Genomic DNA, 18,090 nt, shown 5'->3' with positions numbered 1-18,090 from the left:
GGAAAGGACCTCAATAAGTCATCAAGTCCAGCCCCCTGCACTGAGGCAGCCTCAAGTAAACCTAAACCATGTTTGGAGGTTTTTAAGAACAGATTGGACAAGGTCTTCCTTTGGAAGCCTATTCCAGAGTTTAACTATCCTTACATAGTTAGAAAGTTTTTAATAATATCTAAATCTCCCTTCCTGCAGATTAAGCCCATTACTCCTTGTCCTACCTGCAATGACCATGGAGAACAACTGATCACCATTCTCTTTATGGGCTTGTCTACACTGGCAAGTTTTGTTGCCAAAAACTGCCTTTTGGCGACAAAAAAAAAACTTGCACCCCTGTGAGAGATTTCTGTCTTTTCCCCTTCCTTTATTGTCAATAAACAGCCAGTGTAGACATCATGCCTTATTTTTTCGATGTTATTGGCCTCCAGAAAGTGTCCCAGAATTCCCACGCTGCCGCTCTGGTCAGGTGTTTGAACTCCGCTGCCCATCTGCCCCAGCCCCTTGAAAGTCCCAGGAATTTTAAAAATTTTATTTCCTGCTTGCTGACTTCCCAGGTGAGCATGGCTGGCTATCGCACCAAACGCGCTCCTGCTTGTACCACCGCTGAGCTGATGGATCTGATCAGTATATAGGGAGAGGAGTCTATTCAGTCACAGCTGCGATTGACCTGTAGGTATCACGACACATATGGGCAAATTTCTCGAGGCTTGTGCGAAAAGGGCTATGATCGGGACACAGCAGTGCAGAGCAAAGATAAAGGAGATGTGTGCGTCATGCACTTTTCCAGACCAGCCTGCACTGATGTCTGTGAAACGCTCCTGGTGATCCACAAGCACCTGCAACACCATGGAGAAGTATCCCTTCCTACTGATGTATTCTGAGGCAAGGTGGTCTGGTGCTAAAATTGGAATGTGTGTGCCATCAATTACCCTGCCAGTTAGGGAAAGCCATCCACTATTCCATGCACATTTCCCAGAGTCACGGTCCTCTACAACAGGATGCAATTTATTGCCCTGCACACTTGGAGTAATACAGCCCCAACAGTGGACTTCCCCACTCCAAATTGATCCGCATCTGAGCGGTAGCAGTCTGGATTTGCCAGCTTCCACACAGCGATTGCAACACGGGAACACAAAGCGGTGCATGATGGTACAGATGGTGTCGCCAGGATACATACCAACAGTGCATTGCTCACACTGTTGACAATGGTGCCCCGAGTGTGGGCACGAGCTGTTGACAGAGGGAGCAAATGTAGACTTGCTTTGGCGACTTTGCTTTTGTCGATTTTTTCGTGTTGACATTAGTTTCCATTGACAAAACTTGCTAGTGTAGACAAGCCCTATAAGAGCCTTTCATGTATTTGAAGACTTATCAAGTCCCCCCTCAGTCCTGTTTTCTCAAGACTAAACCCCCCCACCCACCCACCCAAACACAAAACAAAAAACCAAAACCATTTTCCTCACAGGTCAGGGTTTCTAAATTGTTTATAATTTTTGTTGCTGTGCTCTGGACTCTCTCCAATTTGTCCACATCTTTCCTAAAGCGAGGTGCCCAGAAGCAAACAATACTCCAGCTGAAGCCTCAGCAGTGCCAAACTACAGCAGGAAAATTGCCACCTGTGTCATATATATGACACTCCTGTTTCTATGCCAGAGAATTATATTTGCCTTTTTTCCAACTGCACTACTTTGACGACTCATATTCAACTGGTGATCCATTATACCCCCCAGATCCTTTTCAGCAGTACCACCACCTAACCATGCATCTGACGAAGTGAGTATTTGCCCACAAGAGCTTATGCTCCATTACGTCTGTTAGTCTATAAGGTGCCACAGGACTCTGTCGTTTTTTTTACAGATCCAGACTAACACGGCTATCCCTCTGATACTTGACACCACCTAACCAGTTATTCCCCATTTTGAAGTTGTGCATTTCAATTTTTCTTCCTAAGTGAAGTACTTTGCATTTGTCCTTATTGGTTTAATCAGTTGATTTCAGACCAATTCTCCAATTTGTCAAGGTCTTTTTGAATTCTAATCCTATACTCCAAAGTGCCAGCAACCCTGCCAGCTTGGTGTTGTCTATATATTTTATAAATATACTCTCCACTTCATTTTCCAAGTCATTAGTGAAAATATTGACTAGTACTAGACCCAAGACTGACCTGTGCAGAACCACACTAGCAGCCCTCTTATTTCGACAGCAAACCAGTGATGACTACTCTTAAGTACGGTCTTTCACTTATACACCTGCCATATGGTAAATTAATCTAGACCACATTTCCCTAAATTGCTCATGGGAATGTCATGTAGCACTGTGTCAAGAGCCTTACTAGAATCAAGATATGTCTCATCTACCATTTCCTCCCTATCCAATAGACCAGTAATCCTGTCAAAGGAGGAAATTAGGTTGGTTTAGCATGATTTGTTCTTGACAAATCCATGCTGGCTATTCCTTATAACCCTATCATCATCTAGGTGCTAACAAGTCTATTGTTTAAAAAGTTGTTTTAGTATCTTTCCAGGTATACAAATTAGACTTACCTTTAAAAAGGGGAGTAAAGACGACACTAAGTACTATGTTTGCCCTTCTCCAATCCTGTGGGACCAAATGTACCCTCCATGAGTTCTCGAATAATCACTAATGGTTCCAAGATCATTTCAGGAACTAGCTGAAGCACTCTAGGATGAATTTTGTCAGGCCCTGCTGACTTTAATACATCTACATATTCTTTACCTTGTCCTTTCCCATTTTGGCTTGTGTTCCTGCCCCCTTGTTGTTACAACAGTATCTCATGTTACATCTCTGCAACCCACAGCACACAAGTATTTCAGAAAAATGGATAATGTATTAAGAAGTTAGAAGAAACTTCGAAAGGAGACTAGAAAAGTATTTCAGATAACTGCCAGCTGACATGCCACAGCTAATTTTCCTCTAAAGCAATTAATATTCACACCCCGAGAGACACAGTTAAGCCGACTCAGCTCCCAGTGTAGACAGCACTACCTGAAATGGAAGAATTCTTCCATTGATGTATCTATCACCTCTCAAGGAGGTGGATTACCTACAGTGACAGGATAACCCCTTCTGTCACAGTAGTAAGTGTCTACACTGAAGCACTACGGCAGTGCAGCTGTAACATTTTAAAATAGTAGACATAGCCTAAAACTCATGCGCTCTCAGAAAATGGCCCTTGAATCTTGAGCGCAATCCCAGAAATCGTCGGGACAGTCTTACTCACCTTATGAGCAAAATACAAAACCCAGTTCTTTGATCTATACTTCCCACACCACCACATTTAAAAAGATAAACAGCTCAGTTATTGCTGACTGGAAAGAAAAGAAAGTCAGCTTGCACGCTTTTTGGAAGTGCTCATAGGCACTCACAATTTGCCCCAGGCCCTGCAGGGGCCCCGCGAGCCCTGGCCCGGCGGCGGTCCAGGTCTTCAGCAGCATTTCAGCAGCGGGGGGCCCTTCAGTCGCTCCGGGTCTGCGGCGGCATTTTGGCGGCAGGGGGCCCTTCAGTGCTGCCGAAGACGCGGAGCAACTGAAGGGCCCCCCCCCCCCCACCAAAATGCTGCCAAAGACCCGGACTGCCGCCAGGTGAGTACAAGCGCCGCAGCTCCCCGCTTTGCCGCAGGGCCCCCTGAATCCTCTGGGCGGCCCTGGGTGCTCAGATAGAATGCTGGACATCTTATAGCAGGGGCAGTCAATAGGCAGACTGTGGGCCAAATTTGAACCGCCAGATGCTTTTGACCAGACTGCAAGATCTTTTTATTTACTCATTATCATTATTACAGTGATAAAAAAAAAAAAAAAAGTGTTTCTCGGGACTCTGGACCTTCACTATACCTTGACCAAGAAATTTGGACCTGGACAAAAAAATAACTGACTACCCCTGCCTTACAGGAACCCAGGTTAACTACCCCGAACTCTGATATCACTACTGTACTTTAGAAGTCTACTACGAGTGCCTGACCATGAAATGGACCTATGTAGCTGGCTTGACAAAGGACTGACTCATGGATACAGTAACGGGACTATGCACAAAAGCAAGATGGCACAGAGAACCCCTGGATCTCCCAGAAGGCCCCTCCCTCCTCCACAAAAAACAACTAGATCTGATGAGGCTAAATCACATGATCATTTGAAGGGCTGTTCTCTAGCTACACAATTATTCTCCATATCCAAATCACCCAGGCCTTTGGCTTTCGAGACAGCTTTCTTGGATCTTAGCCAGGCTTGGTGGACCACTCAAATGCACTTGGCTCAGAAAAACATGAACATATTAGAAAAACTGCCAGATTCTCCCTTTGCAGAAAAACATACGATATCTCTGCAAGACTGGTGCACTCCTGTCTGGTAGCAAAAGATCTCTGAGCAGTCAGGCAGGTAAGTTACAGGGTAAAGTTACCATTGAATTTTTCGCTTTTCCTAGATATTTTTCTAAGCTAGAGAAACCCTGATTTTTAAATCCCTCTATATAGCCAGAAAGAAAAGTCTGCACACCGGAAAATGACACCCACAAGATTGTCTACTCCCAAACTCCTTTTACGAATGAGAAAGTGATCTCACCCAAAGGCTCAATTATATTGTCCTCTGTCTTCTAGTAGAGTACTAAACCCATGTCTGGGCTAGCATAGTGTAGAGCAGCCTCGCGCTCACGCTTCTGAAAAGTTACAGACCACTCAGGGGTGTGAAAAAATCCATACCTCTGAGACAGGCAAGTCAACCGAACCCCCAGCATAGACAACGGTAGAACGATGGAAAAATTCTTCTGTCAACCTAGCTACTGTCTCTCAGGGAGGTGAATTACCTACAGTGACAGAAGCATCCCTTCAGTTGCTATAGTAAGTATCTAAACTGAAGCACTACAGCACCTGTAGCATTCTAAGCTTAGGCATAGCATAGTGGGTCAGTAAATTGAGGCCATGTAGTCCTCCTCCTCAACAGCTCAATGACAAATATACTGTTACAATAGTGAAAATAAGCCATAGTTACCTCAGAGCAGGATTTTGTATGTTTGGCATCAACATTTCCTTTATCATCAGATGATCTTCTTTTCATACCCCCATTTCTCTTAGATTTGCCTGAAACATTGAAAGTGATTAAATTAGTTTCCACCATCGAAAATTACTTCAAAACAGCAAAAGGCCAATAAATAAAAAGTCTTACCACACTTTTCATTGCTGTCATGTAGGATTTCAACATGAATCAATTCTGGATCAAGAGTTTTTAAAGCTGGAATCTTAAGGGAAAATGGAGTAAGCTTTTTTAAAAAGACAATCTGTGTAAGAAGTTTTAGATTAGATATTTACTATTTTCACACCTCAAGGGAGACAAATAAAGCAGTTTTAAAAAACAAAAACAGAAGTATGATACTCTAACTATGGAGCAAGAGTAAGCTTCTGGTCTGAAAAAACCTCCACCCTGTGGAACTTCAAGTTAAAATCTTAAGGATGACTCAATCCTCCATTCCAAGTTAGATAAATTGTATGCATACATTTTCAGAAGGCAGTCTCCAAGACATGGTGCTGCAAACTCTGTACACACAGAGATGCTAGAATAGAGGTTTCCCCAATTGTTGGGCCAAAAGAGAAAATCCCAAACCTCTGCTCTCCTACTAGTGCGCAGTGAGCCATTTGCTATCCTTTCACGCACATCAGTGGCACTGTGCATGCAGTATAAAGTGCTCTAGGATCCTTCGGAATGAAGCATGACATAAAATACAAGGTATTATTCCAGCTGGTTAACCCTACTATGGAAAAGCAAGGATAGAATTACCTAGATACAAGGAAGGTGTTTTAATTCTTTTTATCTACCCATGTTGCATCAGTTGCTTCTTTACCTCCTGACAGTTGACTTCCAGAGTCCTTGTAGTTGGATTACCATTTACAACAGTTGCTGTGAACCACTGGGTAGATGGATCCAAGCTATAAATCCTTACTTTTGAACCAATTACATTCTTACCACCTTAAAACAAAACAAACAAACAAAAAAAACCACATACTTCAGAGAGTTGGAACATGAGGGCACACACATTATGTTAACTTTCATTACATAGCCATGTATCAACGCTAACTAGCCAGTAGCACTATACACCAGAAAATAAATAAATAGCACTGGAAGACAACAAGCAAAGTACCAATGTAGCTTTCATATGCCTCCCTCTTGACCCCTGACATGGCTAGGAAAAAGGAGTGCGGCCAGAATACCTCCACATTCTGGTTATTCCTTTTGCTGGAACAGCTTATCGAGGCCTTTCTGCTGCTATAATACACACTGGGAGCCATGCCGACCTCAGAATCCAGGAGTCATAAAAACAGCAAGCACAGCTCAGTTGGACCAGGAACTTGAGCCCTCAGTGTCTGATTTGTGGAGTTCTTGCTCGCTTTTATTGCCACTCTTGAAAGAGTTGCCATGTTACTTACTCCACTATACTAGTTTCCTACCCAGAAGTAGATCATTTCCACTGGACACAAACTTTTTGTTACAAGACTTATAGGAAGCCAACAAGAGATTACGGTTGGTGAGCTGCACTATGAATAAATTTTAACTTGATCAGAAGTTCCTAATAAGTCTCCAACACCTTTCTATTGAGCTACAGAATAGCGAAGGTTAAGACTTTGTGTTTTTCTTAAAAAAAGTGGGTGGCTAAAGTCAGGCACCTAAATAAGTCACTGGATTTTCAGACGTACTGAGCACTTAGCAGCTCCCATCGAATTTAATGGGAACTGCTGAGTGCTCCGCACCGCTGAAAATCAGATGACCTTTTAGATGCCTGATGTTAGCCAGCCATTTTTTAAGAGTCCTAGTTTCTAATTCTGCCCATTTTGGAGTATTTCATTATGGATGGTGGACAGCAAATCTATAAAATTGTTTTGGGAGAGGTGATGAGACAGTAGACTACCCAACATTCTTCTAGGCAAGGAAAGACTATTGGGGAGAAAAATTAAAAATGGATTTTTTGCTAACAGGTGATACTGTAAATACCACCCGTGCAGTGACCTCCAGTATCTTTCCACTGGATGGCAATCTCATACCTTGCAGCAACTGGTTTTCGTCTAGATGTTTCATAATCAAAACTTGAATTTCTTCATTAACATTCTGATCATCCGTAAGAGAGAGTCTCAGACTGTCCATATCCTATTAGGATGAAAGCATTCAATATAAATAGTTGCCAAGAGAACTAAATGTATAATTAAAAAAAAAAAAAAAAAAGCTTTTCCAACAGAAGCATGTTCAACAGCAAGAGGTTATACTGTGAAGCTCCCATCTTTTTATGCTCTGAATTACCTCCCCATTAATTTAGATGCCCTCATCATCCAGCCAGCATATCAGCCCAGCAACTATTAATACCACCTTAAAATGAGATCTGAAATACAGTTCCAAAGCATCTATTGAAAATTCCATGGCACTCTGTTATAGTTATGTTCTGCACAAAAGCCAACTCAAGTACATTCTGCCAGATTAAAAGCAGAGCTGGTCAGAGAATGAAGATTCATCAAGATGTTTCTGAAACAGTTAGACTTCGAACAAAGCTTTGATAGAAACCTGCCTGGTTTCCTGTCAGATTGCTTGGCGGGCTGATGGGGAGTCAAAAGCCCTAGCTCCCAATTCCAAAGCTCGGCAAGTACTCTCAGAGCTGAAGGGGAATCAGGACTCTGAAGCCCCAGCTGAGCTGGGACCCAACACTCCCAGGCTCTCTGCTTCCCATAAGCCCTCCAGGCACAATTTAATTTGCATATTATCAAAAAAAAATTTGGTTTCCGTTTTGGAATGAAAACCAGAAATTTCAAGTTGGAATGAAACCAAAGTTTGAAATCCTCCATGAAACGGAATTACTGTTCTCCACACAGTTCTAATTAAAAGTTCACCTGTAGTTTCAAATGGATAAAATATTCTTCACCACTTCCTATCCAAAACTGTCATGGAGCGTTTCTATTTCATAGTAAGATTTATTATCTATTCTACCTTCTATATATGCACACAACTCCTTCAATGCTAATGGAAATCATGTTCATAAGTCAATTGGCCATATGGCAAAAACCTCCCATTTTACTATCATGACATACCAATGGTTCATCAACCTGAAAAGCTAGAAGCCTAAGGTTATTCCTACACCAACCTCTCTTATATGGCTACATGTTGAGCTACAATCATCAGGTTTTTAACACAACACACAGTATTAAGGACAGATTTTCATGAGCTGTAGCAATGTGGACATGCTTCAAATTTTCACTTAATGTTTCAGCAGTGAACACTAGACAAAATATGGCTTGATCCCTCCCATTGTATGCAAGATATTCCAAATAAAGTTACCTGAATAGGCTTCAAAAGATCTTTAGAAAGAAACACACATCTCTCTTCACCAAGAAAGCGTACAGAAACCACGGATCCTAAACCAGCCTTGTCCAATACGGATTTATAAACCTGAAAGACAAGAGCAAGCATTTTAGAAATAGTACTTTTCCTGCTTATTGTCCTTTTTCATTTGGTATGTGTTTTGCCCCTGTATTTTGAATAAAGATGGAACTAACATGGCTGACACAGGGCATCCATTTACATCTGCCATACATAGTTGCCTATCCTGTTCTTCTGGTCTCCTATCCAGGAACACAGAAGGGCTGTTTCCCTTTTACCACAGGTGCTTTTTAATCTTCAATTTCAAAGCATAACAGAAGGACTCACAGGTATACAGCAGGAGATGACGACCTCCCCTGCCCCCAAACTCATTCTCTGAGCCCCACAGTACTTCCTCCCAAACATGGCTTTGGAGCTGTGCTTCGGCTCCGCTCCAGCTCCAGGCAAAATCCTGCAGCTCCACTGCTCCGGAGCTGCTCCGCGCTCCAGCTCTGGGCTCCGCTCCAAAGCCCTGCTCCCAAATCTATATACCTCCTCCCAATTATTGAGCCAATTACCCCCAGGTCTCAGTAATCCCAATAGAAACCGGTTAATTGATTTCATATAAGCTTGCAATCTTCCCAGCACTGCAGCAACCTCAGTGACTAGGGTGCTACAAATAGTATCCTGTCACAATGGCATTTTTATTTCCTTGTTTGGACATCAGAACACATCCAAGAATGATGTTTGCATTTCACTGATACTGATGTTAGCAAGCTTAATGCATGGAACAAAGACAATACTGTAGGTACCATAAGTTTCCAAAACTAAATTGTGAATTTAAGAGTAAATTTAAATTTAGGTGAGGTCTGGCCTATCATTTTTAAATACACCTCTACCCAGATATAACGCTGTCCTCGGGAGCCAAAAAAATCTGATATAACACGGTTTCACCTATAAAACTTGCTTTGATCCGCCGGAGTCCGCAGCCCTGCCCCCTTGGAGCGCTGCTTTACCACGTTATATCCGAATTCATGTTATATCAGGCCGCATTATATCGGGGTAGAGGTGTATACAATTACTTACTATTTATTGCACACTTTTCATGATCAAAGTTGTTTACAAGTATTAACCAACAGTCCTGCAAGGCAGATTATAGTACTGTGCCTTAAAACTCTATAGCATTCTTTTTTAAAGTGACTTATGATTTTTTTTTACACTGTGTACCTAAAATACATAATAGAAAAGACTATATACCTAAATGTATTTACTGAATAAATAAGTGTCCAGGCTATACAATGCATTCATATACATGTAAGGGCTGTACTTCCCATTTGATGCTCTGTAGTCCAAAAAGTTTAAGAATTTAGATTTTGTTTCCAGTACCACCACTATGAAAATATGTATAATGTATCTGTAGTATTTATTCCAACATTAATCCAAGAATTCAAAAAAACAAGTGAAAAAGCAGACTTCCCCAGTACTGTGTGACTGTATTTCCAATTTACACACAAGCAGATTTTTAAATAAATAATGCTAATCTCAGCAGTCTAATCAAAACTGAGCTAAAAAAAGCTGAATTAATTTGCATAACCAAAACAAACACCCATTGGTTGTTTGGCTACATAAGAACAACTTAATGCTGCAAGTAAGCCTAGTAGTTTATTCTGATCTGTATAACAGAATGTTCTATACTGCACCTGTATCAGTAAAAATAGTCACTCTCTTCCATCTAAGGAAGTCAAAGGACTCCAGGACATACAACTCCTAAAGTGTGACAGAACTGTAATCCAATGACACTAGTACTTTTCACTAGTATACCAACAGTTCAGCTTATTGAACTCCTCTCCACCATACTTCACTACAGATTGAAAACTGGATGATATATTCAGTTTTCCAGACACTTGGATACCAGGGCAGTATAAGAATTTAAAAAGTAAAATAAATCTATACTGGGTAACTGCATATTACCAGAAAAATGGCCTTTCACGATCTCCAACACTTTATGTGGACCAGTCAGTAATCAGTCTGCTACAGCTGCTACCTAAGGGAGATTTCTGTCCATTGGTTCAAGCAGTTAAATAAAACTCATGCTTTTGAGTGCATGAGATCCAGGGTTCAATCCTCACAAAATGACCCAAAGCAGGCAACTATCACATGGGAACAAGAATTGAAAATTTACAGAGCACTGAACCATAGGACAGTAAAATGAGAAATTTAGGACAAAAGAAAGGCTTGAAGGAACATGCATCTTCAATGCCTGATCACCTTTCCATCTCCCACCACAACCCCTTCAAAGTAGTACACATGGGAAATTAGAGAAGGGAAAAGGATTTGAAACACCTCTCCCACTCCAAAACACTGTCCTAGCAATTGTCAGAGTCCCACTATAGGGAAGTACAAGGCATCCCTTCAACACAAGAATGGAAAATACTGCCTTCAAATGCTTAGAGACCCTGCCTATCCATGACTACAGAACTAAGCTTTAGTACAATTTCAGATTTCCCACATGGGTGCATAAAGAGGGCAACACACACAAAAAAGCATTCAACCATTTTGGTGAAGCTGGATTGTGTCTTGTTTTAATAAATGTGTCTAACATATTTAGATTAGCTGTTTTTAAAACAGTAAATGCTAATTTTGTTGGACTACAGAATTTAAATTTTTAATGTGATCAAAAGCCTACCAAACAAGGAACTAGGAAATACCGCCTTCACAGATCAAATACTGAAGTGAAGTTGACCAGACCAATTTGTATACTTGCCATTGCAGGCCACTGAACTGTATCTGTAGAGTTGGCTTGAGATTTTCGTTCAGCAAGTACCAATTTTTGCTCTACTAGAAATCCTCTCATTTTATGGTTGTAGACCTCCATCCATCTTCTTTTCTCCCATGACTCACCATCAAACTCCACACATACCTAGAGGAATGGGAAAGAAGTTAAAAATCTAGGACATGACCATCAGATTGTTGTTTAATAGCACTTGTCTCGGTCTCTCTCTTCTTTCTCTCTAAAGAGAACTTTTTGGTGACCCTAAGAACCCTTTGGAGCCCACTATACTGCAATTCATAATCATGCCTGACTCAGCCACTACCCCATGACACTTTTGTCATAATATGTATCCAAAATGTAACATATCATATATATAAACTGGAGACATGCTGGTCAGGAATACCATTGTGTGATGTATGTACAAGTTGTATATAGCAGAACCTCAGAGTTACAAACACCTTGGGAATGGAGGTTATTCATAACTCAAATGTTCGTAACTCTGAACAAAACAGTTTCTCTTTCAAAAGTTTACAACTGAACACTGACTTAATACAACATTGAAACTTTACTATGAAGTGTTGTTGACTGATCAGTTCTTAACTCTGAGGTTCTACTGTATAAAGGGGTGTGTGTGTGTGTGTGTGTGTGTGTGTGTAAAATGTGTTCTTAACATGTGTTTTGAAAATAGGGAATATATCAAATCTACCCTAGACAAAGGAATTTGGATTTACCAATCTGCACCCCCAGGAAATCTTCCTGAGACAAAGACACTGGACTTTGGAAAATATAAGGGGCAGCAAAAATACATTCTATTTATCCATCACTTAGGGGACATAGGAAACAGCACCCTATGAGCCTGTGAACAGTGGCTCCGCTTGGCCAAAAGGGCATGAGCTGCTGCTACAATTCCTTGGTGTGGCAGGGAACAAACAGTCTAATCTCCAGCAAAGTTCACTTTTGCTAAGGCAGAAGAGTAACTCAGTGGCTTACAGTTCTGGGCTGCATTGAGGAGAACGCCACACTTTTTTTTTTACCTTATCCAACAATCAAGTTTAATTACTTGTTCTTACTAAAATGTCCAATTATTGCATTTTTGTCACACAATGAAGCAATTACTATACAATAGTTACACTGCTCTATTTTTAAACTAAAAACTAGTAAACAAATTCTAATCTAGTCAATGTTATGCAACATCTTTAACAATAAAATTCCAGCCTTTTAAACCACTTATCCATCTCCACACTGAGCCAGATTATAATTTTAAATTAACGTATTTCAACAACTCCACTACTGCTGCTGAGAGTTTAAACAATGATTATCTTAATGCAGAAAAAAAGACTGTTAAAATGTAGGTATTTTTTTAATACCATGTCAGAACATCATTCAATTTTCAATTTCTATTTTTACAACACCAAAATGTGTTAGCTGCTTTACAGAAACTATGAAAAGATCAGTCTCTGCACAGAGGAGCTTAAATTTTGCATGTATTGCAAGAAGAGGGTGACAAAAAGAGTGGGGAAAAGATAGTTAACATTTGCAGCAATAAAGTTAAATGATCGGATTACCGTTTTTATTTTGTGCACATCTTGGGGATCCATTAAATAAAAAAAATTTACAAAGTATTCCTCACTTTTGAGTGAGGAGAACATGGTAGCTTGATTAACTGGTTTTGGGATGTCATTTCATGCCTGTTTACAAGTTGCACTCCATATAGGTTTTTACATGCCCAATCGCCACAGTATCTGACAACATGCAAGGTATAGTAACTTCTCACTTAACGTCCTCCCGCTTAACACTGTTTTGAATTTACGTCGCTGCTCCATTAGGGAACATGCTCATTTAAAGTTGCGCAATGCTCCCTTATAATGTCGTTTGGCTGACTTTACAAGGGAGTACTGCACAAGTTCCTCTTCTCTCCCACCCCCCTCCCCCCACTTAGGACTTTCTGGGAGGTAGGGAGCTTCTCTCCGGCCGCGCAGCCAGCGGCTGACCCTGCTCCTCCTAAGTCCTCTGGCCCATGCTTGCAGGGCCGCATTCTGAAAGGGGCTTTAGAGCTGCAGGCCAGGGCCCCGGGGCCCCCTTAGCCCAGGGCCCTGCAGCCCCTAAAGCCCCTGCGTTCCGGGTGGCCCTACCTGCTGGGGAGTGGTGCCGCGCTGCCTCCTGCGCCAAACAGGAGCTGCCCCAGGTAAGTGCTCTGCACCTTCTGCACCCCACCCTGAGCACCCTCCCACAGTAACTCCCTCCCAGACCCTGCATCCCCAGCCCTGAGCCCCAGGAGGAGAATGGAGAAAAAAAAAAAAAAGAATGAAAAACAGGGGCGGGGGGGGGGAAGAGGGAGGAGGAGAGAAGAGAGAATGAAAATGAAACTGAGCACAGGACCCCACTAACTTTAAATCCACCACTGGTGGGAGGGGGAAGCACCACGTTTCTGCTCCTCCCCCTCCTTCCCAGAATGTCCTAAGCACTGCCAAACAGCTGTTTGGCAGCAGGAAAGCGCTGGGAGGAAGGGGGAGGAGCGGGGACACAGTGTGTTCTGGAGAGGAGGTGGAGTGGGGGTGGGAAGAGGCGGGCCTGGAGTGGAGCGGGGACGGGAAGAGGAAGGCCTGGAGCATCCCCCAGCAAAGTCAGCACCTGTTTGTTTGGTTTTTTTTGGGGGGGGGGGGGGGGTTGAAAGGTGCTGCTGCGCAAGGTGCTTCCTAGCATCCTTGCCTGCCTCATTGTCTGCAGCGGGCTGTGCCTGTGTGGGGTAAGCCAGGGGCACCTCCCCACCACAGTACAGTACCGTACAATATATAATGCCTTTTGTCTGCCCCAAAAATATTTCCTTGGAACCTAATTCCCCCCCACCCCACATTTACATTAAATCTTATGAGAAAATTGGATTAGTTTAACATTGTTTCACTTAGGGCAGGTCTACATGGGGCTTGAGGGGCAAGGCAGCTAGACACTAAGGCTGGGTCTACACTGGCAACTGAATGACAAAACTTTTGTCTTTCAGAGGTGTTGAAACACCCTCCCACCCCCAAAAGACAAAAGTTTTGCTGTGACAAGTACCAGTGTGAACAGCGTGTTGTCCGCAGGAGAGCCGACAAACAGCGGCTACACTGCACAACTTTTGCTACACTAGCACTTTCGTTGGTACAACATACATTGGTCAGGGGTATGGGGAAAAAAGCCACACCCCTGACCGACAAAAGTGTTGTTGTGGGCAGCACTACGTGGGCGGGAGATGCTCTCCTGCGACATAGCTACTGCTGCTCATTGGGGGTGGTTTAATTATGCCAGCGGGAGAGCTCTCACGCCTGCGTAGAGCAGCTACACAGGAAACCTTACAATGGCACACCTGTATCGGCACAGTGGTGCCGCTGTAAGGTCTGTATAGTGTAGAGGTAGCCTAAAACTCATGGACTGAACAGAGACATCGTTATAAACTATAAATCCAATCTATAACCCACTAACAACCTCCCCTTTCTCTTCCCCCGCCCCTCATGACTGGAGGGGTGTTAACAGGCCACTTCACCTTAAATGGTCCCTTGAGATATGTGTTACCTAGTTATGCTAAACATAAACATAAAATCTGTTCCATCTTGTATTCAGCTGTGACTCTCTTTCCCAGACCTGAAGAAGAGCAGTGCATAAGCTCATCTCTTACCAACAGAAATTGGCCCAATAAAAGATTACCTCACCCACCATGTCTCTCTACAGACTAAGCACTGCAATTCAAACCTCTCTGTTCCTCAACATGGTTTTTCAGTTCACCATCACTCTGGGACCTTTTGCTATAAATTCCTTTTACCCCTCTCTCTCTTTTCTTTTGAGACTGGTGGTGGGGTTGTATGCTTTTTTGTACAAAAGCTCTTTGCGGTTACAACTGTCTCCCTTGCCATCCTGGTCACTTTTCACACTAAACACTTCTGGAGAGAGGAGAATGCATTAGAGTTAATCTCTTCTAACAGAGCTGTAACCAATTACAGGTCTCACAGTAAAGCTCTGCAAAATCCCCAGCGGCACCTGCTCCTTTCCCTTTCTATTATCAGAGAGGGCTGAGCAGAGAGCACTCTGCAGCAGTTTCTCCTCCCCACACCATATAAGGCTTTGATACCTCCTCTGACATGTCATATATGGGCAAAACTCAACCCCTAGCACACTAGATATGACTAGAATGCCACCCTTTGGAATTTAGGTTTGGTCTGTCGCGTAATCCCAAAGTTTAGACACTAAAGAGAAATAAATCAATTAGAACTATTTAGTAACTGCCTTGAAAGGAAAAAGGGACACTTCCTCAGATTATCAGAAGCAGTCAGAGTCTCCCACTAAGAAAGCAAGGGAAAACCATATAACTGAAAGAAGGTAACCGCAGCAGAGGCAGTATGCCATCAAGTCAAAAGTAGAATATAAAATATAAAATTTACACACAATAAAACTCCATTACTACTGTGTAGTCCTGTCACTAGCAGATGCTTCACGTGCTACAGTAGCTGTCCCCCAAAGAGAGCTATCTGGTCATATGGTGTTAACACCTTCTTTCAACCTAATAAACTATATTAGAAGAAAGCTAAAAATACATTTAATACTTCCCAGTATTCTGCCATTTAAGTAATTGTCACAGTTGCCATAGGGATGTTATCCGATTGTGAGAACATCTAAACTCATGACCACCTAACAATCATGAATAGCAAGTGTCCACACTACTTTATCATACCAGCGACCAGGATCAATAAGAAAATATTAAGGTATTGCAACAATAGCCACTATCAACATTAAAAGCATCACCCCACCCCTCAATCTTATAAATTTACTGTAGTCCTAGGAAGGCATATTCACCACTGAAACAAGATTTATAACTGCAGTAGTGAAGTGTGCTGAAATGTGTCTTAACAGGTAGGATATAATACAAACTTTGTCCAGGTGGTAGGAGGAGACAGATAACCCAGAAATATTTAGAGGGGTATTTTGTGCATGTATTTAACATTCCAGAAGATTAAAAATATAGACATCAGCATATAGGTTGTTTTCAAACAGATGAGTAGTTTGACAGATTTAGTCCAGAACAATTTCTAAGAAACAGATGGAAACTTATGCGTGTTCTAAGAGGCAAAAAAGTCACCATATGCACTCATCTCCCCAGAACTGGTACAGAAATAGAACTTACCTTCAAGTCCTGTTTGGAAACATCGGGGTGCGAAACGGCCCTGATTCTGCCAGCTTTCCAGGGCCATTCGGAGACGTGATCCGTCTCCCACGGGCCGTTGTTCTCCTCCTCGGACAGGCTCAGGAACCGCTTCCCTACGAGCAAGGGCCAGCTCTCCTCCAGCCGGAGCACCATCCTAGCGCATCGGGAAGCCCTGCGCGCCGCAGAAGAGCCCCAGGAAACACGAACAAAGCAGTAAGTTCACTAGACAAGCGCTCCGGACAGTGGCACGCCGACCCCAACCAGCCCAGACTAGGCTGAACGGAGCTTCCTGCTCTTGTGAGGGGAGGGGGACGGGGAGGATTTCTTTTTAGTCGCCGTTTAACCGTAAACACCCGGGGGGGGGGCGGATTTTTGAGACGACCGTGTTATATCCGTGCAGGGGGGGGGGGGGAACGGACTGGCACCAGCTACTGTGCAGCGCTGAGGGAACCTGTCCCCCTCCCAGCCGCCAACCTCCGAGCCCCCTTTGTTCCCGGCGTGCCCTCCTCAGCAGGAACGGACGAGCCAAGTCCCCGGGCGTCAATGGAGCCAGCTGAGGGAGCAGCTCCTTAGAGAGCCCGCCGAGCCCCACTCAGCACCCAGCCCTCACCTGCTCCCCCCACACACACAGCCCCCGGGCAGCACGTCCCGCTAAAGCCCCGAAACAGCCCGAAGAGTCGCCCCTCAGCCCGAGCACAAACAACACCCAGCACTCCTTCCCTTGCCCTCCCGGGCATTACATACACCCCCTCACTCACACACCCCCTCAACGCGCCCTCCCCCGAGCTGTTCCCGCTCATTGGCCCAGCCCGGGACGAGGGGCGGGGCACGCGGCAAGCCTCCGTCTCGGATTGGCCGAGGGGCGGAGTTAGCTCTCGCTGTTCATCGGGTCGGCTTTTCAGAGGATGCACTGTCAAAGCTGGTGATTCTTCCGCCGGTCCCAGATAAAGGAGTCCCGGGCCCCACTCCAGTCTCTGAGGCCCCAGAGTCAGAGGTCAATATGGAAAACATTCAGCATGTAATTAGTGGCATCCGTGTGATTTTTCCAGGTAGGTTGGCTATGACTAGAGGGATCCCTACGCGACTGGCGGAGGGATCTCAAATGGAGGCAGAAAGTGTGAGAGGGCCGCTTATACGTGCGGTTAGCGGCGTACTCAGATATAGCACAGGGGGAGGGGGCATTTGCGGAGCTATTCTGCGCAAGCGCACATTGCTAAGTGCACCTGCGGGGGTGCTGCGCATGACTCTTTGCGCATGCGCACACAGGGAAGGGCTTGACGCCTACTGACGGCATGCTCTACCCATGCGCATCAGCAGGGAGGCTGATGCTTGGGGAAGCATGGAAACGAGGCTGAGGTGGCTCATAGGCGGCCATCTTGTGTAGCAGCCTTGTAGGCTGTGGAGAGGCTTTTTGGCTTCAGGTCTTGCCCAATGTCCCCTTAATGTTAAGCCATAGGGGTGAGGCAGCCAGGGCGCTCATGGGGGAACTGTGTTGGGGTACATTAGAAACGCCATAGGTGGAAAAAGGATAGATGGGCACACCATGTGCTTTGGGTGATGGCAACAACACGGTCTCGAAGGCCAAGCTCATCATCAGAGGTAAGCTCCCCAGAGACCAGGACATGCTAACTCAAAGCGGCGCCAGGCCTGCTACAACAACAGATGCAAAACCTGTCGACAAAGCTCCATTGCTACACTGATCAGCACCCCACACAACACACTTTTCAAGATCCATGGATCTTACACATGCCTATTACAACGTGGTCTACCTCATGCAGTGCACTAAATCACCCAATAACAACTATGTG

At 43.9% G+C, this 18,090-nt stretch overlaps 1 protein-coding gene across 3 annotated transcripts in view; it reads right to left on the bottom strand.

Annotated features, from left to right (window-relative positions):
* Positions 1–17,042, bottom strand: part of KDM3A (lysine demethylase 3A) — a 44,328-nt gene extending 27,286 nt beyond the window's left edge. The window contains exons 1-8 of one of the 3 annotated variants that reach the window (XM_034771662.1): positions 16,893–17,042; positions 16,262–16,454; positions 11,101–11,256; positions 8,316–8,426; positions 7,037–7,139; positions 5,842–5,966; positions 5,169–5,241; positions 4,995–5,083 (exon numbers count right to left, since the gene is read on the bottom strand). In XM_034771662.1, the coding sequence (XP_034627553.1) occupies positions 4,995–5,083; positions 5,169–5,241; positions 5,842–5,966; positions 7,037–7,139; positions 8,316–8,426; positions 11,101–11,256; positions 16,262–16,435 (831 nt within the window). In that variant the 5' untranslated portion in view covers positions 16,436–16,454; positions 16,893–17,042. The other 2 variants (XM_034771661.1, XM_034771663.1) reach the window with 2 other exon arrangements.
* Positions 17,043–18,090: the final 1,048 nt, after the last annotated feature.

Source organism: Trachemys scripta, chromosome 5 (genome assembly GCF_013100865.1).
Source record: "Trachemys scripta elegans isolate TJP31775 chromosome 5, CAS_Tse_1.0, whole genome shotgun sequence".
Classification (NCBI taxonomy): Eukaryota; Metazoa; Chordata; order Testudines; family Emydidae; genus Trachemys; species Trachemys scripta.
This window is presented reverse-complemented; position numbering and strand designations above follow the sequence as displayed.